Source organism: Colletes latitarsis, chromosome 11, assembly GCF_051014445.1.
Source record: "Colletes latitarsis isolate SP2378_abdomen chromosome 11, iyColLati1, whole genome shotgun sequence".
In the NCBI taxonomy this organism is placed as follows: domain Eukaryota; kingdom Metazoa; phylum Arthropoda; class Insecta; order Hymenoptera; family Colletidae; genus Colletes; species Colletes latitarsis.
Window position 1 is genome coordinate 7810067 of NC_135144.1, and position 27033 is coordinate 7837099.

The 27033-nt window shown below is 30.8% G+C and overlaps 3 protein-coding genes across 5 annotated transcripts in view; 1 reads left to right on the forward strand and 2 right to left on the reverse strand.

Moving 5' to 3' along the window:
- Positions 1–1882: 1882 nt before the first annotated feature.
- On the reverse strand, positions 1883–8654 carry LOC143347901 (uncharacterized). The gene is made up of 9 exons (XM_076777530.1): positions 8368–8654; positions 8044–8086; positions 7480–7610; positions 7269–7384; positions 3748–7189; positions 3491–3654; positions 3185–3389; positions 2994–3116; positions 1883–2920 (listed from the first exon to the last, which is right to left on the reverse strand). Coding segments are annotated over exons 1-9 (4359 nt in total). The 5' UTR covers positions 8370–8654; the 3' UTR covers positions 1883–2787.
- Positions 8655–10197: 1543 nt separating this feature from the next.
- Positions 10198–13451, reverse strand: Herp (Homocysteine-induced endoplasmic reticulum protein). 3 transcript variants are annotated; one of them, XM_076777555.1, is made up of 5 exons: positions 12980–13451; positions 12304–12547; positions 12165–12224; positions 11428–11632; positions 10198–11345 (listed from the first exon to the last, which is right to left on the reverse strand). In XM_076777555.1, the coding sequence occupies exons 1-5, from the start codon at positions 13118–13120 to the stop codon at positions 11108–11110; spliced, it is 888 nt and encodes a 295-aa protein (XP_076633670.1). In that variant the 5' UTR covers positions 13121–13451; the 3' UTR covers positions 10198–11107. The 3 variants fall into 3 exon arrangements, with proteins under 3 accessions (XP_076633670.1, XP_076633671.1, XP_076633669.1); XM_076777556.1 differs by lacking the exon at positions 12165–12224; XM_076777554.1 differs by having other exon boundaries at positions 11428–11778; positions 12165–12547; positions 12980–13450.
- Positions 13452–17327: 3876 nt separating this feature from the next.
- The window catches only part of LOC143347750 (uncharacterized), a 161477-nt gene continuing 151771 nt past the window's right edge, over positions 17328–27033 (forward strand). The window contains exon 1 of the mRNA XM_076777229.1: positions 17328–17600. Within this exon, the coding sequence (XP_076633344.1) occupies positions 17477–17600 (124 nt within the window). The 5' untranslated portion in view covers positions 17328–17476. The remainder of the gene's footprint in view (positions 17601–27033) is intronic.

A 27033-nucleotide genomic window follows, 5' to 3' on the forward strand; every position in this document is an offset into this window, starting at 1 on the left:
CGCTGGTTGTTTCATAAGCAATATTTGAATGTAGGCTTCATTCGCGTACACAAGGGTGTTTTAAAAAACGCAGAGAGAGTACAAGGAAGGAGAGAGACGCTGAAAGTCCTCGAGATCTTCATGAAACGCTTTTTGATATTGGAAATCGGTCTGTCGCAGTTACGAAATCGCATAAAACCGGGCCTTTACGCCCACGCGAGTAGAACTGGCGTAGCTACGGTAAAAGAAAGTTTGACTTCTTTAACGAGTCATATGTTTATAACACATCAAACGGAAAGTAGGATTGGATGGTACATAACAATGGTATCGATTTGACTTTACAATAATTTTGATAAATTAAATAACATTTAACCCTTTGACGAGTAAATTTTCTTCGAAAATACACACGGTTGAAGAATAAACTTCGTTAAATAGTGTTCACTTTTTATTACGTATTTATTTTAAATTACATGCTTTAATAGTTATACGGATTATATGTATAAAAATATATAATATATAAATATACATGTATATATATAATAATATTATTTATAATTATACTACAATATAATCATAAATAACATAATTATTAGATACAGTGACTATTACTTAAAATCGTAGACTTAGCGATTCAGCCGATTTTCATTTATAAATCATGAAATTTGCTGTAAATGACTAAAATACAGGTATAGGCATTATAGTTCAATGCCATTAACGTTTTGGGAAGCTATACAAGAGAAATGGTATTCTCTCTCAGTAAACGCGTTAGAAAAAGTCAGTAGTATATCAAAGAAACTGCAAACTGTGAGAGATAGTAAAGGAGGACATACAAAATATTAGGAATAGTACGCGTGTGAATATAAAAAATATAGTCAGAGAAACATCTAATTAAACCATAATTAAACTTACTTTTGTCCACATCAATTTATCACTGGCTTCAATGTTTTAGACAAAACATACATGTTTTCATTCTTTTGTGTAATTCCTTTGTTCTTACTATCTCATATGGTATACATAATGAATGAAAAATTGATTACTGTTATAAAATATAGTTCCTTCTTGTAAAATTATGGTGTCTTTGCATACCGTTTCATATTTAAATTTTCTTTTGTTCATCACTGGAGCTGCCATATGATACTTTGGCAAAAGTGAGAATAGTTTCATATCAAAATAGAGAGACAATTTTTATGGTGCAACCAGTAAAAGAATTACAATATTATTATAATATGATAATGACTCGTGCTATTGAACGAAAGCTGGAGGAACCGCTTCGACTGGAACAAAAGTAATTTTTGTTCGGTGAGAAAGGCCAAGGAGAAGTTGACTCCCGGCGGTCCGTGACAGTTTGATCGAGGAGTTCATTGTATACAAATTTTCCCTGGAATTTAGTTCGTAAATTCGCAGTTTATGTAACAACTTAAAGAGCAGTAGAAGATGATGTCTGCATCAATCGAACGTGGACTCACGATCAGTAGTTGCTCTAAGTTATCCATCTATACATCACGGCTCGTTCTTTTTGAGATTCACATCCTTGAAGGAAAACACCTCCTAAATTCTCACAGTTTAAACTGTATTTGTTTGCGCAGTATAAAACGTAGATAATTTATTTCATACAGATAAAATATTAAAGACACTGGTAAAATTCATGTTATAATATTTATAGTACATATAATACTTCATCTAAGGTACTTCTTGAAATTTCATCTGTAAAAAGAATATTTTACTAAGAAACATCAATGTAGAACTCACACCAATTAAAACTTGTTTTTTCTTTATTTTAAATTGTTCCCAACATTATATTACTTCAGGAAATATACAGAATGTTTGTCCACCCCTGGGAAAAATTTGAATGGGAGATTCTAGACGCTAAAATAAGACGAAAATCAAGAATAGCAATTTGTTGATTGAGGCTTCATTAAAAAGTTATTAACGTTTAAAGTTCCGCCTGTAAAACGGCAATCTGCGAACAGCTGCGTGCGCGGGATAGTGATTGTCACTCAGAAAACTGTAAGGCTGTCGATACGTCACTAAGTAGAGCTTCTCATGTTGAGTGAGAACCACTATTGCGCGCACGCAGCTGTACGCAAATTGCCTATCTACAGGCGCAACTTTAAACGTTAATAACTTTTTAATGAAGCCTCAATCAACAAATTGCTATTCTTGATTTTCGTCTTATTTTAGCCTTTAGAATCCCCTATTAAAACTTGTCCCAGGGGTGGCCGAACACTCTGTATACGAGGAAGATTCAATAGGATAATACTGTCTAGGTAATATAATATATGCTCCTATATTTTAAATATTATCCATGTTAAAAGACAAAGAAAGTTGTTATTCTAATTATTAACGATGACCACACGCAAAAAACGAGGCAGAAAGTCGTACAATTCTGCGAAAGACGATTATTTACACGACACTATCGAAAGAACTACAGATACTTGCACGAAAAACTGCATCAATTGAACTGGCATGCGTCTTCGCGTGCAAATGTTTATTAAATATTTTTTGAAACAAGGCCTCAAATCGAAAAATATTGAAACAAGTTTTCGACGACTCTCGACATGAGATCTTCGCATATTCTAGTTAGTTCCATTGTTTTGGAGTAGTCTGTATATGCAACACTCGCTATTTACTCTGCACATTGTTAAAAGAAATATAAAATATTTTATTATACATTTTCACTGTTGTGACATATAAAATTACAATATTATCATATCATTATAAGTAATACAATCGAAACATTCGTTTAGCATTAAATTCCGTTGTGCAATTAACGCATTTCAGCGTTCTCCTTGACGGAAAATACATATATCAACGTGGAATTTTATTCGTACTACTAGATTCTTCTATTATGTATATATAATCTTTTACATCATTTATACACCTTCGAAAAAATTTATGGTCCCTTTTTACATTCATGATCAATTGTTTAATATTTTTCTCACTGCAAAAATAATGAAGAGTGCGGTTAAAAGATTGATTAGTATCTTTTATGAGATGTTCTTCTATAAACTGACCTCACTGAACCTAATAAACAATCAACAGAGATGTCTTGGGATTCAATCTTCTCGAACGGTTTAATATTTATTGTAATCTTCAATATAACATCCATCTTTATGGCGTGTGAAATGAAAGATATGCTAAAATAAAAAAAGAAATGTATGCTGCAACCAATGTGAAAATTAGTTAATTGTCTGCAGTTTTATACCTATTGTGAGTTATTTCCATCGAATTTAAGCTGTCCAAATATTTCAAATCAAACATAAAGTCCATAGCTAACTTTACTTCTGTTGATATGTACTCTAACATTGGCAAAATATCCTCATTATTTTTATAAAAATCCATCAATTTCTTGACATCTAGTTTTTTTAGGATTAACCTATGGACTATGCTTATGAACACATCTGCATCATCTAGCGAAAAGATTATTTTTAATCAAATTTTATTATCTGTTCTTTTAAAATAACAGTTGACATTAAACAATAATTTTCCATTAATTCTTCTTTAGACTCACCTGCAAGACGTGAAATTATTTTAATGTTTTTAATAAACTGAGCATTTGTGATATTGCAATCATTATTTGAATATATTACTATTAACAACGAACAAGACATAAAACCAATTATAATCATTTTTTTCTCGATATTTTCGTGGTATACATCCCAAATAATTTCATTACTAAAAAGAGTATTACAAGAATTATTTTTGATGAAGACGAAATATAAACTAGATATGAACATAGTATTACTTAAACACTTTAATTTCGAGTACCTTTTTGCACAAACTTTCAATTCCTTTATTAGTAAAGAAAAGGCATCTAATTCGATAGATATATCATTTTTTACAGAAGAATCATGGGATCCCAAATTTTTCCTTTTTTTCGGTTTTGTGTTCATTGCATTTGATAGATTCTGATCATTGCACAATTTTAATTTATCATTACATAGATAACTATTCTCGATATCAGCTTTAGAAGTACCATCATAATTATCGTTTATATTTAATGAAAAATATTCCATGCTTTGATCTTCTACATTAGAGTTGTCTTTGCAAACGTTCTGTGTATTTACATCTTGAGTTTTCTGTTTAATATTAGATATGCAAATTTTTTCGGTGTCTGTTATTGTTGGCAAAGAACAATCAGGTTGGGGCTCTATGTTAGTATTGGTCATATGTGATAGTTGCAACTTTTGGGCTTCACTAATTTGTACTAGATCTTCACGTTCAAGTTTTAAACTGAGCGATTTGTCATTCAAAATTGCGTATTCGTTCAAAAATATTTCAGACTTATTTGTATTTTCTCCTAATATATTTATCTGGTTATTTTGCACAGAAATACAGTCCTGATCACTATATCTAAAATTTGTAGTGTCTGTACGTTCGGTTACCATGAATCTCTCGATCCTTTCTGTATCAATACCCTGATTATATGAAACATTTACGCTTTCATCTGACAAATTATCTAAATAAATAAATGATGGCGGTTCAATTGCTTTTAATTCCTCCAAACTTTCATTACAAAATGGAAAACTCCGTTTTGCTAAAGATTGTTTATAATTATCTTGTACAACATTGTTCAGTTCTGAAATGTTAATATTTTCCTTATTACTGCTTGTAAAAGAGTGATCAGTAAAAGGTTTTATTATACATGTCTTTTCAATATGCGATATAGTATCTTGTAAATGTTCAAGTTGTATGCATTCGTTTTGATTTATCTCGGAAGTTATAGTACAAAACGGATCATTCGGTACAATGTTAAGTGAAGCGGAAACTGTATTTGTGTTATTTTCTTTTAAAGCTGAAGCACCAGTATCTTTCTCTATCGAGTCATGCAAGGTCATGCCAATTCCAATATTTATAGAATTTTGAACTTCATTCTGAGTAGGTTCATTGATAAGGCTATCTTTCAAATTTCTTGAACTAGTTATTATACCACTTTCTTCGTTTAAACACGCATTTGAATTAACTGAAGAAGGAATTACTGAAGCAGTAATATCTTTTAAGATATTATCAGGTATGGTAATTTGATTTAAGGAATCGTTACAAAGACTTTTATTTTCAGTTTTTTCAGACAGTGGTAACTTCCCGATTTCAGCGGAATTCATAGCAGTATATTCTACATGATTATTACTTTGTAATAATGGTACTGCCTCTGTAATTTGCATAGACATATTTGGGAATAACACAGTTCTATCAAACTCTTGACTATTTAAATTTGATTCACAATCTAGCATTTCTTTTTCACAAGCATCTGCCATACTCAGTGGTGATACAACGGCCGTAGTTGTCATCGACGTGTTATGAAAAATCCTAGTTCTGTCTGATACTAAATTTATATCATCAGGTCTATCAAACTTCTGATTATTTAAATTTGACTCACAATCTAGCATTTCTTTTTCACAAGCATTTGCCATACTCAGTGGTGATACAACGGCTGTAGTTGTCATCGACGTATTATGAAAAATCCTAGTTCTGTCTGGTACTAAATTTATATCATTAGGTCTATCAAACTCTTGATTATTTAAATTTGACTCACAATCTAGCATTTCTTTTTCACAAGCATTTGCCATACTCAGTGGTGATACAACGGCCGTAGTTGTCATCGACGTGTTATGAAAAATCCTAGTTCTGTCTGATACTAAATTTATATCATCAGGTCTATCAAACTTCTGATTATTTAAATTTGATTCACGATCTAGCATTTCTTTTTCACAAGTATCTGCCATACTCAGTGGTGATACAACGGCCGTAGTTGTCATCGACGTATTATGAAAAATCTTAGTTCTGTCTGATACTAAATTTAAATCATCAGTTTTATCAAACTTTTGATTATTTAAATTTGACTCACAATCTAGCATTTCTTTTTCACAAGCATCTGCCATACTCAGTGGTGATACAACAGCCGTAGTTGTCATCGACGTGTTATGAAAAATCCTAGTTCTGTCTGATACTAAATTTATATCATTAGGTCTATCAAACTCTTGATTATTTAAATTTGACTCACAATCTAGCATTTCTTTTTCACAAGCATTTGCCATACTCAGTGGTGATACAACGGCTGTAGTTGTCATCGACGTATTATGAAAAATCCTAGTTCTGTCTGATGCTAAATTTATATCATCGCTTCTATAATTATTCGATATTGAATTATGAAAATTCCGAGCGTAAGAAGTATTATACGCAGCTTTATTATTGTTTAAATTATTTGAAGGTACTTTAACTAATGATGTTAAAGCTTTAGTAAATTCCATCTCTGTATCTGTATATATTGTGCTGTTATCAGGATTTACAGAATATACATTGACTGGCACTGCCTCTGTCATCTCTATAGTCATTTCATCTACACATGTAATATTATGTTTATATTGCAGTACTTTTTGTGGCAATAATCTATCAGATAATTCACTCTCATATATATTTATATTACTACTTGTTTTTATGGGTTCAGTAATATCCATTGATGTGTCATAAAAAGTAGTAATTTCGTTATCATTATCACGTGGCATTGAAATTAATTTACAATCCTCTTTTTGTATAGTTGATACTATTGCAGCAGTCATTTCCATCGAAGCATCAAATTTTTCAATGCCTGATTTTGCAGTATCAAAATTAACAATGGGCTTGCACATAGTTGGTCCTGCTATATTTGTTTGCATCAATATACTTTGACCTGCTCCTTTTTTCATTGTTGTATTATGTTCCTCAATATTTTGCTCTTGCAAAAGATTCATAGAACTCTGAGTATTTCTTACAAAAATATTCATTGGTGTTGTAATTTTATTTGTACTTTTTAACTCATTATTCTCAATATAATTACTTTCAGTATATACAGAATCACAAATATTTTTATTAAAACTCATATCTGTATCCTGAATGCATGTAATATTCATGTTGTTCAAACTGACATTACTTTTGCTTGATTGCTGAGAACAGACAATTTTATTAGCTACATCTTCCACTGGGTCATTGTATACAATGACACTTTTATGTATATGGTCATTACTATTTAATTGTGCATCAATTGCAAAATTAGATTTATTTTCCTGATTCACTGTATTAGAAAATGTAATTGAGGATGCATTCGTTAAAAGTTCTTTTTGAGTTAATAACGCACCATTACATTGTATGCTTTCAACTATATTTATGGAGTTTATATCACAATTTTCTACATTCAGATCTTTCTGAATTATTTCACTATCTTGAATATCTATAACTAACAATTTCAAAATTAACATAAGTAAGCTCATTATTATTATAGAATTTAGTAACTTGAATATTCTCTTTCAATATACTTTGGATGTCACAATTTTCATTGCTAGGAGTGCATGAAACTTTAAGATTGCTTGTATCATGTTCCTCGTATGTACTATCCCATATAGTCCCTTGCTCCATGGAATTACAAAACTCTCTACAGAATGAATTTTATGCGATGAATTAATTACCCAATTGCATGTCAAAAATTTAGAAAAAAAATAATTCACATACAAGGAACAAGCAACTTACTTGACATGCTTTTTCTCTGCAAAACTAACACGCCTTTTCATCTTTATCGTAGATATAGGACTACTGTCACTGGATGAATTATTAAAATTTAAATTTTGCAATGGTTGCCGTGGTTTAGGCGGTTTGAGAATCTACATATTTTGAGAAAGCAACAGTAACATTAGTTAAATGTTTCGAAAAAATAAAGCTTATTGTTAAATACACATAAAGCAACAACAATAATAATATAATAACACTTCTTCAGTTTTATGTTAAAGAATACCAAACCAACAGCACTAATGGTATTAAGTGAAATTTTATTTGTCCAAAATGTCATAAAGGTATCTATATGTTATGTTTTGACAAGCATAAATTTAAATAATTTATAACAAAAACTTTGTTGCTAATAGAATTCAAATGCACTGTCAATTGAAGTTATTGAAGCACTACATTAGCATTTATCAACACGAAGTGTTAGCAGTGCGATCACACAAATGGTTAAATTGAAATAAAATTTAAAATGTATCATATGCGAAAGGTTAATATAATCAATGTTGTACATTTTTTTAATAATAATATACTTACAGAAGACCGTCTTGAGCTGTTACTACTACGTCTGGAGGGAACCCTATACAATACAGAACAAGATACTTAAAATTATAAAAAGATTTCTGAAAAAATTACCCCCATTGATAAGATCAGTAAAAAGTTCACAATGAATACTTATAAATAAGTTTTAAACTCTAGATAATACTGATATGATATTCTAAATAATTAAAGAATACAAATATTATTCAAAGTTAAACATTTAATGATTTTAAATTATGTTCCTAATATTTTTCAATGTTCATTGTTTATAATACAACAATAATCGGAGTAAATGAGAAAACAAACGAAAACGATACTTACATTTCATTATATCTGAACTTAATTCAAGTTAAATTCAAACCACTGAAGGCGTTGTCTCACGGGCAACGACTGTAAACAGTATTAATACTTTCAAATGGTACCAGATAGCATGCCGCGCCGCGGTTTTTTAATATTTCTTACGGTATTAAAATTTCTACCGATTATTTCGTCAATTTCTTTATAGGTCTTTACCATCCTTTCAGCGTGAAGTTATAATTTTTATACAATATTGAATAAATCGAGTTCAGTATAAGTATTTCAAGTTGAACTCTGAGGCCGGGGGCACATAAGCGGCTGTACAACTGGGCGCAACGTTGCCATATCATGACATGCAGCGTTGTATTTCTTTAGTAAAGGTTATTCCTTAGTAAGGAATCCTTACCGAAGATATTTATCGTCCGATTTATTCCATCATTTAGTTTCAAAGCTATTAACATTACGCGACACAGCACAAAATGTGCTGTGGTCGTATACCTAGCTGATTTTTCAAATTTATTTCAAGATTAAGTTTGTTTTTCTATTGAAATGACGTCATTTCCTCCTGAAAGATACTTTATTTCATGTAAGGAACGAAGCTTTTAAACATTTATCAATTCATTTAATAAAAGACCGATGAACAGATAATAAAGATAAATAAATATTCACATTTGGATCGTGAGTAACTGCCACTACGCGATTTGTATTGTTTTTGCTTGTACATGTTTTATGACGTGAGCATGGTTTTTTCTGTACACTGTCTTCTTGCGTAAATTGTTTAATGATATGATAAAATGTACTATGTGATGGATCTCTTTTTTCAAGGTACCGCAAAGCATACAAATTAACAGCTTTTTTGCATTAACTTACAGTATAAATTGTACGTTAATTACAAACTTGTCCTCTTTTGATATTCTCAGATACATTCGTAAACACAGTAAAAAAACAATCTTAATAGTTATGTTTATATTACGCTTCATAGAAGGAAAAATATCGAAACATTTTGGATCATAAGTTATTAATAATACTTGAAAATATAAGCCTAGTAGATAGACAAAACATGTGGTATCAGTATTTTGAAAAGATGTTTCTCTAAATATCTTGAAAAATATTAAACTCACAGAAAAATGTTTCCAACAAAATTTGTGCATTTTTTTATGCAGAATATGATTTCAAAATAAAAAATATAAGTTTACGATAAGAAAAGAAACAATGACCTTGAAATAACCTTGAAAACGCCTACGCATTAAAAAACGGTAGTGTCATTTGAATTTCCACTCAAAATACTAAAAGATATCTGCCAGCTTTTTCTTTTTTAAATCACATATCTACAAGATTTTGTATAATTTCAACTTTAATGAGACTCTCTGTAAATAACTTGTATATACATATGTATGTACAGTATATGAAACGTTCGCTATTATCCGCGGAAAAGTTTGGAACCGATTTCTCGCGGATATTGGGGTTCTACTGTAACTATGTTGTATACGAAAAAATTCCAGTCTTCGCACTAATTTCTTAAAAATTATATTGGCATTAATTACTAATATAAATTATAATATATTTTGTACTTCGTTAATAAAATAATTGTGTTAGTTTTGTTTTATACCCCACATATAAGTATATACTATCCTTGATTTTATCTCTTGCCTGCAGTCTACAATATTTGTAATCTAGCCCTTCTTAGAAAAAGTTCGCCGATCTCTGTTGTATATTTATTAATAATTTATTATTTATTATGATTTATTAATAAGTTAAACGCTATGCCGGATCCTAAGGGCCGGCATTAAACTTTCCTTTTAGGCGGCGCCGGTTCCTGGATACCAATAATATTAAAGAAAAGAAAAAAATATGTTTACATTTTTTCAATAGATTTTATTGAAACATTTCAAATAAAAATTAAAATAGACATTTTCTATATTCGCATATCGCCTAAATGGAAAGTGAAACAATATTAGCTTGGCTTGTAACGCAATAATGACACTTTTACCACTGTTTAAGAAATTACAGAAATTCTATAATTTAAGAAGATTTTAGTTAATATATTATTTTATCTACGAAATACATATTCAAGCAAGGCTTGAATTTGTAGTACATTGTACAAGGTGTGTTCGAAAATTCACCTGCATTAAGAATCATTAAAATAAACATTACATGATATTTTGCTATCATCCTTCCCAGTTTTTATATTTATCAGTATCTTAAAAGCTCTACAATAACTTGATTTATATACATAGTATATATTTTTCTTATACCTTTACATAACTACAAAAACAGAAAGTTTGTTATTAACGAATCCTAAATACTTTGGGATGATTTTTATCAATCTCCTGTAAAATTGAAGCTAAAACCACCTATAGAATAATTATTGATTGCAAGTGTATTGTATGTATGAACCCTGAGGTAGTCTCAAGTAATGAAAAAAGTAATATACAAAAATTTACAAATACCAATGGAAATATTTATAAAAACGTCATTTACTTTATGCATATATTTAATATGTAATAAATATATACCTATATTATATATATTATTGTATACAAGATCCATATGCTTGAAAGTCCAACAAATTTTTACAAAACGATGTTTTGCAAAAGTTACCTTTAAAATCTCGAACAATATTAATCTGTTTCTTAATGTTTAATCAATTTATGTACTAAAAGAGACTATCTCAATGGGTTTAGTGTCAGGCTTTGAGAACTTTTTTTAACAAGGAAGAAAATTTACAACAAAATTGAGTGCAGAGAATTGACACTCGATAAAATTAGATAACATTTGGTTGATCTGGAATAAGAGAAGCAAAAAATGATCTAAATAGTATCCAAGCATAACCGAATGCACCAGGTCTCTCTACAGCTGCTACTTGACCATTTTGTTGCTGTGGCGCAGGCTGAGGACCCATAGCTTCATTTTGCCATACTTGATTATTATTATCTACCCGGTCTACTCGGTCGTTATCAAACAATGGAATAGGATGACCTTGGAAGAAACCATTCTGGTATCTATAAAGCATTTGATGTATTAGATATTTTTTTATATTATAATCATACTTCAACGATAAAATGTATATGTGCATGAACTTACAGGTACATTACAAATCCAAGAAATATAACAATTAGAAATCTTAGCAGAGACGAATAAAAATATACTATACTGAAGAGAACAATAATTCTGGATAGTATATAAAAGAATTCTAGCCAATCTCTATTAAATGCACCATCTTCTACAGCACCATTATTTCCACCATTAATATCAGCATCTTGAGCAGCAGGTTGTTGCTGCTCATCACCTATATTATTATTATTATTATTATTATTATTATTATTATTATTTGTATTAGTTATATGTGGATTTTGAACACTATCATTTGTATTGACATTCATCTGCTGAACGTATGGAATGCTAGTTTGCACTTGAATTCCTTGTGCTGCCATACTGTAACAAAACATAGTGTCATATTATATATATAGTAATTCCTCACTTAACGAGTGAAAAGTAGGACCGCTAATTTTCTTTAACCGAAGGTCAGTACGCAAATTTTTTAATAAGAGAACATAAGGTCGTGTTCTGACATATTTTTATCAGGAAAGTTTTGCCAACTCATTCATAATATACAATGAAAAATATAAAAGTTTTTAGTTTGCATCAGTGATTGTCATACAGATATACATGCAGTATCGCTTTGAAGCTCGGTCAGTGGACTTTTAATTCCGCAACTGCCAGTTGGTAAAGCAAAAGAAACATATTTTAAGCCTGTTCAAATCCACGAGAATGTACCTTTTCGGTAACATCACCAAAGTAATGATGAAAATATCACTTACAGTTGCATATACTGTGTGAAATAGTGCGTATATGCCTGTTGCATCCAAGCCATTTGCTGACTATTCCGTGGATCAAAATATTGTTGCATAGAGTATAACTGTGTAGGAGACTGTTGCACAACATTATTAACATCCTGACCTTGATTTTGTGTACCGTTTGCAATTATCAATCTTATTTGCGCCAATGTAACTCTCGGATGATCCGTATGTTCTGTATCTTGTTCAGATGTCATTTTATTTGTAGTTGTTTTCGGCGAAGCGCAAACTAAATGGACTGTATAAGGTTGGTCTTCCTGTCTGCCATATCGTCTCAAAACATCTTTCAAACATGTGGAATCATTTAACAGATGTCCCAAATATATAAGACTTTGACTAGATCGTTCCTAAATGCATACAATAATCAGAAGTATAATTTATTCTTTTATTTATTACGATTATATAAAACTGTATTTTGTGTAATTTCTAAATATTATTCGCAAATTTATTATTATCTCATAATTTTGTGAATAAATAGTAAGTGAATAGTTGTGAATAAATACTAAGAGCATAATCTTATATGATTACAAATTAATAAAAAAAAAAAAAACGAGGTACGTACGATTAACAATGATTAGATTGCAATAATTAAAATCAATTTATGAACAATTTAATAATACAAAATATATTTGTTTGATAATATCCAAAGTTTGCGATTTTATGTTTCTTTTAATTGGCAATAGCAATAACACACTTTACTATCGCCACGAATGAACAGACTGCAGCTATCATAAAATTACGTATGATTGAGCTCGCAAATAAAAGCAACGATTACTCACTGGTTTACTAGGATAAACTTCGGACAGATATTCCTTTAATCGACCGATGGTCCATCCGCTATCACATTTTACAATTTGATCTTTAATTTGCTGATTTGGCGCTCTTATTATCAGTTTGACGACAGCCTCTTCCATTATCATGAAACTTTTGTTTCTGCGTTCCACTTGATCAGCTGTCTTCTTCTGTCAATTATACTGACAATGACAATTAACAATGTTACCGAGGCAAGTTAATATTTCTGTGGCCCAAGGTTTAACGATGCGTTTACTTATTTGTTCTATCGAGTTGTCGAGTTGCACAAACTCTTCCGTATATTATTTATTTGGAAACCGACCACGTATACTCATCGCTGGTACACCACGGCTATGAAATGTGAAGTTCACGTCGTGAACAGACATTTAATCGTTGATATATTTTTGTTGCGTACTAAGTGGAATCACATATTTGGCCACTTATCATTGGCCGTAGATTACAATTTATTTATGATTCGATAAAACCCTATCTTCAAGTATGCTTCTTTAGTTTATTCCTATACTTATGCCGGCATCGCAATTCATATAGTTTTTATATTCATGGAAATTGCATCAAAATTACAATTTGGCGCTAATAGTGGTTGACATCAGTGCCACCAGATCGCGCACCGGAGGCACCAGTAATTTCTCGTTTCATTTTCGCAACTATGTCCGGTTGTGTGTAGTACGTTTCCCAAACACAACGCGTTTCTCTAACGTCTTTCCTCCATTTCTTCTATACCAACTTATAACTAGTTCCTAATCTAAATACTATATATATCCCTATACAAACTAGACCTTATGTAGTAATATATTCCAAAACTAAATACATTTTTCTTAATCGTAAACAAAATTACAATACGATAAAGTAAAAATTACATGGTGTTCGAATATTAAAGTTCAAATTATAACACATCAAATGTACGAACACTTCTTACTAACACTTCTCACGAACATATCTCACTAACCCAATAGCAGTTTGTCATGAAGGAGCTTAAGATGACAATTTGTTTGAGATTAGTTGGTAGACTGTTCCAGAGGTTAGCCGCAAATGATTTGAAAATCAAAGTTACAACGGGTGTGCCTAACTCCTAAATCTGCTTGGAAAACAATGCGGTTTAAAGGTATGATGGCGTCTTTCATTTCATTGTGGTAAAGTAAAATTTACTTAGTGAAACGTGAAAATCACTTTACGTCTGTCGTTTAGTGCCAAAAATGAAACGAATACAGAAATATTCATCACATTATTATATACTAGACAATCATTATTAAATACGGACCAAATGAAGAAAGGGAGTCGTATCCTTGCTTGGGGGTGATAATCGAGGAGGGTCTTAAAAGTTGTAATTTAGTAGATTTGCAACAACTATATCTTGAAAAGAAAGCATGTGGAACATTTACCTTTTGTAATATGACCCTATGCATGTATTAAAATTATTAAAATTGATAAACCCCTAATGTAAATAATCACCAGAAATAATAGTAAGTAAAAACAAGTTTGATACAAATATTTTCTGAACCATCTTGATAGTTTTTATCTTTGCCTACTATTTTTCAAATATTAAAGTCGCGAAGCTGACACTGCATATTCAGTACTTGTCGAATTCCAAATAACAAATGTTCGTCGTTCAATAAATATTCGTTATCCGAGATTCAACAAATCCCGAATGTATGAAGGTGGCTTAAGGAGGTAGCCTGGTATAGAACTTTGAAAGAATCGATTTTTCTTTTTGCATTTTCTTTAAGTTTCAGACGTAGAGAATTTGTATTGATAATGGATTGTCATCAGAAAAATTGACAAAGTTATAAAAGCGTTTATATAGAACGGCAATCGATTGAAATTACCCACAAATAGTTCGATTTCTCTGCAATAAATGCACACGTATATTCTTTTCTTTTTTTTTTTCGTTTCTGTATTGAAAAGTGGAAGGTGGAAGTCATTTTTTTTGGTAAGAAAACTGTGATGAACCCCCACACAGCTGGTTGGTTCTTATTCCAGAACCTTGAGAAAACATGTACTTTTCTAATCTATTCTATGTTTTAACAACGTTATTTGCTATTTCCTATTAAAATGAACTTTTGTTGTATTTGAAAATTGTCAATAATTTTATTATAACAGACATACTTATAATCAGATCCTCAATAACTTTACATTTGTTTATATATTTTACGTTCGTTTGAAACCATTTCCACTTTAAATAACATTTATTAGACATTACATTTGGTAACAAGATACAATAACATAATTACATTAGTGTAGATGTTGAATGTAAACAATATTTTACAGAAGTTCCTACTTTGTTTGAAACATATGTCTATAGCAGGTTGTGCCTTAGATGTCGGGATGTTGGATAACCCGTCAAGGAGCGTATATATAGGAATGGAAGTGTCAGTCGAACGCTTGTGAGAGAGTGACCCCTCTGGTGGCGAGTACGGGAGGTGTCGCCACAGCCATTAACCCTTTCTCGCTGCTTACACAAAATCAGTTCGAAAATGGTTCGGCGATCGATTAGAATACATATAAAGAAAAATAGAACAAATAAATACACATGTATTACACAACATGCACTGGAAAAATTTGACGAACCTTGTGACAGAAGATTTATTGTTCATCATATGAATTTAAAATCATAGGCAAAAGTTAAAAGAGCTAATCTGCTCGAATTCAAGGTAACATGTGGATTTGGAAATTCAAATATTTACGTACAAGCTACACTTTAATGTACAATTTTCATATATTTTTCAAGGAAGATTGGAAAATTTTCAACATTATATTTTCGAGCAATCTTGCTTGTGCCTTATAAAATTGCAACAAGGTGTTTATTTATTATATGTATAAGGAATTTGTGAAATCTTCAATTCTACTTTAGGATTTGAAGTTTTCTTTTTCGTGTCATTTATTATGTCTAGAGTATCGTATTTATTGGGGTGGGTGAGATTCTGCATTTGTTTTTGTTATATAGCAATTATTTGTTGGCTCTTTTTGAGTTGTTCAAACATTTGAACAGATTGAATTTTCTCAAGTTTGATCAAATATTCAAAGTACTTAGATAATTAAATACTTGACTTGTTTCGAAAAAATAAGTTTTGTCTAGGTATGAATTTTAAGTACTTGGACAACTCTATTTTGTTTATTAAGAATATTTTGCCCTTAATTATGTTTTCCTTAATATAAATTGAAAGATAGGACATTTATACAATATGTACATGTTGAATTAAATTATTAATTACCATTTTTTTTTTAAATTGTCACATATAGAAAATAAATATATGAACAGGATTATCAACGAACAGTTCTAATATTCTAATTCAAGTGTATGAAACATATATAAATTGAATAAAATATATAAAAAAATATAAATTGCAAACAAATCGAAAATTTTTATGAAACGCGGTATTTGCTATATTAATGTGGACAAATAACACTAAACTCTTGTTCAGTAAAAATAATGAATATTATTTTTTATAGTTATTTTTGAATAAAATCGAGTAAAACGTAGAAGATGGTGTGAAAATAACACACTAAATAAGTAATAAATACATATGTATATTTATAATCTTGAACTTCCACATAGAAAGCTAATTTTTCTTTAATATTTCTAGCTATGAAAAATAGTTGTTCACTACGTGCTTGTGTAGTATAGTATAAAATATCTTTTACTATTTTCTTTCTAGCAATTTATAATATTGGTATTTCTATGTAATCGATTTTCTTCGAAATATATTTTCATTGACTAACAGTAAAACATTAAGAATATTAAGAGAGAACTAAAGAAGAATTTTAGAATTTTCTTTATTCAGTACTAATAATTACGTTTGAATTTCATTATACCTGAGAAATAAAATCATCTGTATTCCTGAACGAAACTTTGTAATTGTTGTCACATGAAATCGGTAAAATCGGGCCACAGATCTTTAAGGATTCCAAAATCACTAGACAAAAAGAGTAAAATAGCTTGAGTACAAATCTATGCTTTGTATTTTTCATTTCAGTATTTTAGATAATAATTACTTTTTTGTAGTTTTAAATGGTAGGCCTTAGACTATATTTATTCGTGCGAATATTTGATTCTATAATTTTCATTCGAATTTTTATTGAACATCTAACGGGTGAACAGTTATGTATCTTTTATTCGTTATTCGAAATTTTTATCTAGATAACATTTTTACCTATCTTTTTATTTTATCAATTGAAATTCTTGAAATCATCCTATTGTACGAAATTACAGAATTTGGACAATAATGGAAACTGCGCATGCGCAAACCTCGACGCGCGTACAGCAAAAGGTTTTCCCTAAAGGATTAACGCTCTCAGTTGCGCGTGGCCATCGAAACGGGGTGGATGTTGCTGGGCTCACTAAAGTTTATGCGCTACGCAAATATTAAACGTGTCGTTCGTTTGCTGTCAAGCGTTTCTATATTATTGTTTGTTTAATCGTGAGTGTTTCCGTTTCACGATAAACTAGTCAATTTATCGATTGTCACATGGTGACACATGTGAAGGATTTTAACGTGTCTTCGGATTCTGACGGCATGTCCACCTACGTTAGGAGGACAGACACTCATCTGACAACGCTGACAAGAATCTTGGGCGTCTGTACTGCGATTGGTGAGTAATTATTGCAATACATGCAAAAGAAATAATCGATTGGAGCCAATAATAATTTTAATATCTTACTAACATTATAATATTTCAGCAATTTTTCCTTAAATTAAAAACAACAGTTTTTACAGTTCTCTTTATAAATATTATCGATACTTCTGTGGTAATTGGTTTTCTTTGGAATGCAAACAACTTTTCTCATCTATCCTGTTGAACTACTTCAGAAACAACACTTAAAAAGTGCTTTTCAAAATTCATATTTACTTTACTTTAAAATAATTTTTGAAGACACATTAAGATTCTAGTTTTTGATAATTATAACTTCTACTGTTAGTTTCGTGGTTACTTTTCGTGCAACCCTTTACTGTTCGAGAATTTAGGTTTTCTATTTGACTATTTTCATTGCACTTTTGCCTTTCTAGTTAACTATCTTGAGTACGCCACATAGAAATGAATAATTTAGGTCATCTTTTCAAGTTCTAATTATTTTGTTTTTGCTCGAACGCAAGTGTTAATATTAACACGAACATGAATCTTAGTTTCTTCCGTTGTAATGATAATAGCAAAGATTGAAATAAACTTTCAATTTACTGTTAAACGAGACGAAAACATTCATCACTTTTCAGTAATTTACCATGGTTATGCTATGCGTAGAATTGCGCGCATTAAGCACCAAACATTTAACACCCATAGAAGTCTTAATTTCACTGCACATTTAACAAACGGCGTACACAGAAGTAATCAGAAATTAAGATCTGGAAGATCTTTAATGAAACAAAATATGAGAGAGTTCATTGAACTTATCTTTTTATAAACAGTATTTGATAAACAGAGAATTTTAGAAAAATAATAATGAAACTGTTTATTCAAATGTATGTTTAAATAATATGAAACGTAATTTTTTATTACAGCACAATTATAACACCATATTTATAAAAATTATTTTTTTCTAAAATTAAAAATAAAGTAAAAATTACTTTTTGTATTTCATTAGTCGTCTCAAGTATTACATACTTTAATTTGAAGCTCAGAACATTGCATCAAACATTTGTACAGATCGTACTTGTTCACTTCTCAAAATTAATTTCTTTTCACGAAAGAATAATTCCATTAATAAACGTCGTGTCTTTGCAATCGTTGCGTCGCAAATAACAGAAAAAAGGAATTTTTACGTAACATAAAACCAAGAATTGGCATAATGTAAATGTTGTTCGAAAGTTGCTGCGTATCATGAATTATTTTGATTGCATTTTAAAAGAAAGGGATACAAGGGAAGTATCCAGTAGTGTTTAATTGAAGCCGCTTGCCGCACACTGGCGTTGCTCGAACGAGCTCGAAGCAATTCTCGACTATTAATATTTAGTGCACTTAAAGAGCTTTGCAGATAAACGCGAGCACCTCTGGTTCATTGTACGAAAAAGAAAAGGGAAAGGTCGACCGTGCCCCCTACCCCCTACCCCCTACCTTGATACGAAACAGCGTAGAACACGATTTTCAAATTTCCCACGATGTTTAAATTCGTGTTTGCAGAACTTTAAGACAATGAGTTTTTCTCGTGCATTTTCACCGTGAAGAAATCGTGTATAATTTCCCGTAGCGTATCAATCTGAAAGGTAGAAGGATCACGCGGATTAAAATCGCATATTCTTCCGTCACGTTCTTGTGCTGTCATTGGAAAGTCCTTCACGCTGGAAATATTATTCTGGCACCATCTTCGTGAAATGCCTGAAATGAAATTACTAGTAATTATTCTAAAGAATCGTCTACAGTGTGATGTATAAATATAGTATCGTCAAAATTTTCAAAAATATAACTGAAAAAGAATTTTTTATTGGTATCGAAACCTTCAACAATATATTAAAGGCTCGAATTGTAAATAAAAATCACGAAATGTGGACAAGATCCTATTCTTTTTTATGTTCGAAATTACTAGTAATTGATGAATTGCCTAGAATGTGATGTATAAATATAATATCACAAAAATTTTTTAAAATATAACTGAAAAAGAATTTTTTATTGGTATCAAAACCTTTAAGAATATATTAAAGGCTCGAATCATAAATAAAAATCACGAAATGTGGATAAGATTCTATTCTTTTTTATTATCAAAATTACTAGTAATTATTCTAAAGAATCGTCTACAATGTGATGAATAAATATAGTATCGTCAAAATTTTCAAAAATATAACTGAAAAAGAATTTTTTGTTACTATCGAAACCTTTAACAATTTATTAAAGGCTCAAATTATAAATAAAAATCACGAAATGTGGATAAGATTCTATTCTTTTTTATCATCAAAATTACTAGTAATTATTTTAATGAATCGTCTACAATGTGATGAATAAATATAGTATCATAAAAATTTTTAAAAATATAACTATGAAAAAGGATCATTACTGTGGACTGAAGAATCAAGATAAACGATGAAGGACAACAAGTCACACAAATGGGACGAATTATATTTTAAATTTGATAAGAGAGTTTTTTTATGCATTCTTCATTATAAGTCGTAGAAGAATAGATACTACCATTCCATTCAACTTTTTCCTTTATAGTTTTTCTTTTATCTTTTGCCAAATTTGAAGAATGAGAGTTTCAATTACTTTACAGAAGAACCAACTTCATTGTATGAGCGTTATTAGGCTCCATTGTTTGCAACGTGTTTGTATAGGTAACACTGTGAAGGAAATTAAGTAATCTAATTGTTTCTGTTTATTATACAATGCAACGCGGTTTATATTTCAGTGAAGAAAAAAAGATGTTACTTTAGAATAACTCGAAGAAAATTTCGAAGGTCTCATGCTTGTTTTATTTACAAAATTACTATGTTTATTAGTCTTAACAATGATTAACATATTCGATCTTTATGATTTGAGTGTTTTTTTAAATTTCACAAAGTTTATTTAAAAATACATTCAATTTTCCAATAAAATAAGAGTACTAAATAATTGTTGAACGCCATTGTACATTTATACTTTAAAGTATTTTGTTAAAATTGTAAAATACTATGAATTGAATCTTATGTGGTTGCGTGGTTTTAATTTTACAATTATAGTAAATTTCACAGAAAAATTTTATTTTCTATACTATTTCCAATGATACGTGGATATGTGACTTTATTTCTCCCATTTGTTTTGCTTTTACCTTTTTTCGTGCACGATACAAAACTATATTGATTACATATGTTTCATAGAGCTTGAAATCCAATATTGAGATATTAATTGGCGATGTGATGTGACAGCGTGTAACTATACTATTAAAAATATTGTCAACGTTTTGTCTAAACGAAATTCCTTTTCTTGCTCACACAGTTTTCGATATTTCTATTCTTTCGACGTCTATGCATTTTCGGAGCAAATTTATTCTGAAGTGTTTACAATTACACAAAAATTCAGCAGAACATCAATACACAATTTTTTGTATTCTATTGTTGAACTAAAGCAGGAAATTTTAGATGAAAAATTTAACAATTTACAGTTTTCTACCTAATCTTTCTTACCTATTAACTGTCATCCTCTTTTTAATAACATCACTTTTATGAAATTAGTTGTTATTTACTTATCTTTGTCGTCTTGACATCTTTCGATAAAGTCTTAGATAATTTCAAAGTTTCTAAACAATATTAGTCTTATCATTTTTTATCTACTTTCTTACATTCTTTTAGACAGAATTTCTATACGGCTGTATATTGTATAAAATTGAAAGCATTTCCTCCATTTCGACTAATTTTTTAATATACTGTGTTTCCAATCTAATTTAGCTAATTTAAATATTTTCTTACATTTCTACACGTGGTATATTAAAAAAGTAGCGATTTATTTCGAAAAAAATGCAAAGAAAATTGTAGTTTTATTTAGTAAATTTATCGTTATACTGGAAGAAAGAAGGCTATAAAAAAAGATTTAATATTTGTCCTTCTATTATTTGTTCTGTAAGTTAAAGTAAATATTAAAACAATTGTAAAAATTTCAATTCACTCAGAACGAAACTGTATTGTACAGTTAATTGGATGTACGCTCGTTTGTCTAAATTGAAAACAGTTGAATAGGATACCAGCTACAATATATACAGGTAGTTACTTTGTATTCTACACAGAGTAGGCGACGGTGGGTGGTGTAACCGGGCGTAGAATGATTCTTTGTGCAAAAGTAAATCGAAAGTGTAAAATACAATTCCTTCATAAGAGGTTTCGTTCCTGAAAATATCGATATTGAAAATTTATTGAATGCTCGTATTGCCAAACTCATATTTCTGTCGATTGTATTATTTTCTAATTACTTGAAATTGGTTGAAACGAGTAAACACATCGAATAACAGACCGTCGTTAATCAAATTGCATTTAATTACACATTGAGAAAATGTTCAATGTTACGTTTATTGCGTAATATTTTTAAAAAGAGATTCAAAAAGTCATCGATTCATTCCAATGAGATAATAGTGGCGGTATACATAATAAAAAGTGTCAAAATTGGTACTTGATTGTGAAATCCCTTATATTTTGAATGCTAGAATGCTAATATAAAATATTCCATTTATATATATAGGTAAACCATTTTATACGAAGCTTCATTTTTGAGAAAATGAATGTTGATAACTCTTCGTGCAGGCGTGCTATTTAGTAGTATTCAGTACGTCTTGGTTGGCACGTCTGATTATAACTCGTTATTTCTACTTGTGTTTGTTTTATAAATGTTGGCGGAGGTATATTATCTGTTTTATCTAGTTTGAACTAATTGAAAGATGAAAAGCTGACAATTCTGTTAATATTTGTAAATACTAACACAAGTGGAAATAACGTGTAATGGTCAGACAAATTACGCAAATTTTTCTTTTTTTTTAATCCCTTGACGAACGATTTAATTTCGAATAATTTTTCAAACTTATACTATTTAATTTACTTTTTGTTCGTATAAGGAATAGCGACGAAAAAGAATAAATTTGTTTTATGAATACCTCGTGAATGTAAAGATATGTTGATTTTAATATACAGGGTGTTCGGCCACTCCTGGGAAAAATTTTAATGGGGGATTCTAGGGGCCAAAATAAAACGAAAATCAAGAATACTAATTTGTTGATGGAGGCTTCGTTAAAAAGTTATTAACGTTTAAAATTCCACCCGTACTGAATTTTTTTCTAGAAAGGGAGTAGGAATTCGGGGTATGTATATTGACCAAAAATGATTGCAATTGACCCCTGCAACTAAAAATAATTTTTTTTAAAACGATTTGAAATTTTTTAATTTTCTCAAAAAATTTCACACGTTCTCGAATTTTTTTCTAGGAAATGAGTAGGATTTCGGGGATATGACTCTTCACCAAAAATGATTGTAATTGACCCCCGCAACCGAAAATAATTTTTCCAGAACGATTTGAAATTTCTTTTTTTCGCCGAAAAATTTAGGCACCTACCCCCCGTCGATTTTTCTTAAAAATTAGTTTTTCATTTTTGATAATTTTATTTGACGCCTTACAGAATAGTTGTCTAATAATTTTTTGTAGGTAACCATGAGCTCTACTTCAGAAAAAAGTTTCATTGAAATATATTCACTATCGTAGCAGTTATGGCTGTTTGAAAATTGGACCATTTTTATGGGGTTTTTCTCATTTTGCGGAGACAAGGACTAACTTTTCGAGTATTTTTGCGATTTGTACATATTGTCCATCAAAATACGCGTAGTTTGCTTTTTTAAACATTAAAATTGTCCAATCCGTTCAGAAGTTATGACGGTTTAAAGATTCACATGAAAGTTCGGGCAGACATTTCTGACCAGAAATTAGATTTTCGGTAAGGAATTTTTTTCTCGAAAGTGCGTAGGATTTCGGGGGTATGTGTAATGACCAAAAATGATTGTAATTGACCCCCACAATCAAAAATAATTTTTTTAGTATGATTTGAAATTTTTTAATTTCGTCTAAAAATTTCAGTACCTACTCGAATTTTATATATATTTCTATTAACTAAATCCTAAATATTATTTAATAGATATATCAGACAAAATTACAAACTCAATTGTTTTCACAACAGAGTTAGTAATGTAGAAGAAAAATGGAAATTAAAAAAAAACAAACTTAACCTTGAAATAAACTTCAGAAATCAGTTAAATATCTTCAAAAATATTGAACTTACAGAAAAATGTTTCCAACAAAACTTGTGCATGTTTTTATGCAGAATACGATTTCAGGATAAAAAATTACGTACGCATTAAAAAACTAATAGCACCATTTGAATCTCCGCTCAAAATATTAAAATATACGTGCCAGTTTATTTTTTTTTAAATCACGTGTTTTCGTGATTTTTTACAATCTCAATAATACTTATCTGTTGATCTCTAATATCGTGTATCCATCGTACTCTATTCATCGTGTATTATAACTCATTTGATTCGTTAGATTTTTCTATAAAAGTTTGAAAGAGAACGTCACGTCGTTCCCGATTCAAATGACCCGCTTCCCTTAAAAGCGGAAAATGTACTTTTGTAAGCTCACTGTACCGTAAACGATGCACAGTACTGTTTTCATGTCGCTATTGTCGAACGGAACGTGCACACAAAGATTTCCCTTGGAATAAGAGCTGGCCTCGCGCAGTTCCTCTTTAATTCATAGACTGAAAACAATAAATAGTTGAAGACGGAACTTTGGTAGCGTGCCGTTCCAGCGTGATGCTCGAGGCCTATTATTCCTGGATGAATGGACGGAGCCTTTTGCGGGTGTGTCGTCGCGACGCTGCTAAAACATCGTCTCGGTGACGTCAGGGAACGCTGAATCACCATTTCCGTAGCGGTATTAATTACCCGCGACAATCGCGCTTTAGGCAGTCTTAATTGATCGTAGCTAACGGTGGGCGAATTGAATCGCCGTTGCGTGCAATTAGTTTGACCAATCGCACGGATGAATTGCTGATTCCTTGTCGTGCGTCTGTTTCGTGCAATATTGTTATTGGAAATAGGTGGTGGAATAAAGATAAAACATACAGTTGAAATACTTTTTAAACTAAACTCTGTCTTTATTTGAAACACTTGGAAGGGCACGTCTGTTCAGTTCGGAAGAAACTGCTAGAATCAAGAAAGGTCAGTGACGAAAAATTCGTCACGTATATGTAGGAATGAAGGATATAGTGAATGATGTCCAGTTTAGTTTGAATCGCGTGAGATTGGGGGGTTGTGAGCGAGACATGAGTTGCGTGGTTTTAAGACGAAGGAGCGATTAGCGTTTTTGTCATCATTAATGTTTGCGGCATGTTTGCGAGTAGTGTGTCCGATATATGTATAAATTAGTTAATTTTTCTCCAATTCATTGCAATCCTTTGCAAAAATCCTACATATACAGGGTGTTCGGCCACCTCTGGGAAAAATTTTAATAGGGGATTCTAGAGGCCAAAATAAAACGAAAATCAAGAATACCAATTTGTTGATGGAAGCTTCGTTAAAAAGTTATTAACAATTGAATTCAAAAATTTCAAATCGTTCTGGAAAAATTATGTTTGGTTGTAGAGGTCAATTACAATCATTTTTGGTGAATAGACATACTCCCGAAATCCTGCGCATTTTCGAGAAAAAAATTCAGTACGGGCGGAACTTTAACACTAGGTTTACGGTACGCGTCAATTTGACGCATTCAAATTCTAAACTTAACGTTATAGGACTCATAAATATTATTTGTTAGCAATTTATGTTGAATTGAATTGATGTAACGATATGGATGTATATTCTAATTAAAAGAAAAAACTGCATTTCAATGCAACTGTCAACGTAGCAAATTATAATAAAAATATGCGCAACGAGTGTCCGTAAACCTAGTGTTAAACGTTAATAACTTTTTAACTAAGCCTGCATCAACAAATTGGTATTCTTGATTTTCGTCTTATTTTGGTCTCTAGAATCCCCTATTAAAATTTTTCCCAGGGGTGGCTGAACACCCTGTATACGAGAGTCGTTCAATAAGTCCTTAGAAAAAGATAGAAAAACAAATTATTTTAGGAAGACTGTTTTTTATTTTTCAACATAATCTCCTGTTAGCTCTATACACTTTTCCAAGCGTTTCTCCAACTTTTTTAAGCCATCTAAAAAGTAAGATTTCGGAAGGTCTTCAAAATAGGCATCTGTTGGGCGGTGACCTCGTTCGATGTGAACCGTTGTCCACCGAGCTATTTTTTAGAATTTGGAAATAAAAAAAAGTCACTGGGGGCCAAATCCGGTGAATACGGTGGATGTTGTAATAACTTTAACTTTAATGCACCCGTGCATTATTTTGATTGGAAGAGGATCTGTTTCTTTTTCAAATGAGGACATTTTTCCTTGATTTCTTCGCTCAACCGGTGCAACAATGACGCATAATACTCTCCAGTTATTGTTTTTCCTTTTTCCAAGTCATCGGTGCAGATGATTCCGCGTGCATCCCAAAAAACTGTGGCCATGACCTCGCTATCATCAATTATCCGGCATATAAAATTTCAATGGGAGGTTTTAGAGGCCAAAATAAGACGAAAATCAAGAACACCAATTTCTTGATTGAGGCTTCATTAAAAAGTTATTAACGTTTAAAGTAGTGGTTTTCACTTAGCATAGGAAACTCTACTTTCGTATCGACAACCTCACAGTTTTGTGAGTGAGATCCACTAGCAGCTGTTTGCAGATTACCGTTCTACAGGCGGAACTTTAAATATTAATAACTTTTTAACGAAACCTCCATCAACAAATTGCTACTCTTGATTTTCGTTTTATTTTGGCCTCTAGAATCCCCCATTAATAGGCCGAACACCTTGTATACATATCAGAGCATCAAATGTCGCTTGAAATTTTTAGATATAAAGATCAGTTACTGATGTATAGATCTTCAAATCCGACATTTCGTGCGTCTTAACCCCCTGAAACTTGTAGCATGTTTAATGTGTCAGGTACAGTTCATATAAATAAACAAACATATTTAAATCATTTTGTCTGTAAAATACAAGTTATGAATGTAAATTTTGTACTTGAACAATATAAAATATTTTTAAATTTACCTATGTAATTCAATTGCCAAGATGCCATAAATTTGATCCATTCATTAATACAATGTTAAAAAAATAGTTATGTTATTCACGAAACTACCAAAATACCAATTCTCGTACAAATTAAAGTAATTTAATAATTAACTGGTATTATTCAATTCTGCCATATAGTATTTTCATTCGTCTATAAATATTTTGAAGATGCAATTTATTCCATTTGTGTGGGTTTTTACGTTGTTTTTAGTGCCGTTAATTATGAATCTGATGTAACAATTCAAAAACTAAAAATGGCCATGTAAGGAAAAATTTAAAAGAATTTTATTTGAGAAATAATTGAGATTTGGCTCACTACGGCGCTTAATGGCAGCACCTCTCAGACATGCTTTATTTCAGCTCAAAGATGCGCTCAAGACCGAAATTGGGCATCTGCCCATGATTGACGTGCGCGCG

What these genes read in the sequence shown, in the direction of transcription:
- LOC143347901 (XM_076777530.1), bottom strand. An exon ending in TTGAAAGTTTGTGCAAAAAG is followed by an intron (nt 3,655 to 3,747) that starts GTACTCGAAATT and finishes TACTCTTTTTAG; the next exon opens with TAATGAAATTATTTGGGATG. An exon ending in ATGGAAATAACTCACAATAG is followed by an intron (nt 3,117 to 3,184) that starts GTATAAAACTGC and finishes TTTTTATTTTAG; the next exon opens with CATATCTTTCATTTCACACG.
- Herp (XM_076777554.1), bottom strand. Translation starts at nt 13,120, where the DNA reads ATGATAATGGAAGAGGCTGTCGTCAAACTGATAATAAGAGCGCCAAAT. An exon ending in AAGTTTATCCTAGTAAACCA is followed by an intron (nt 12,548 to 12,979) that starts GTGAGTAATCGT and finishes GTATGCATTTAG; the next exon opens with GAACGATCTAGTCAAAGTCT. An exon ending in TTCACACAGTATATGCAACT is followed by an intron (nt 11,779 to 12,164) that starts GTAAGTGATATT and finishes GTTTTGTTACAG; the next exon opens with TATGGCAGCACAAGGAATTC.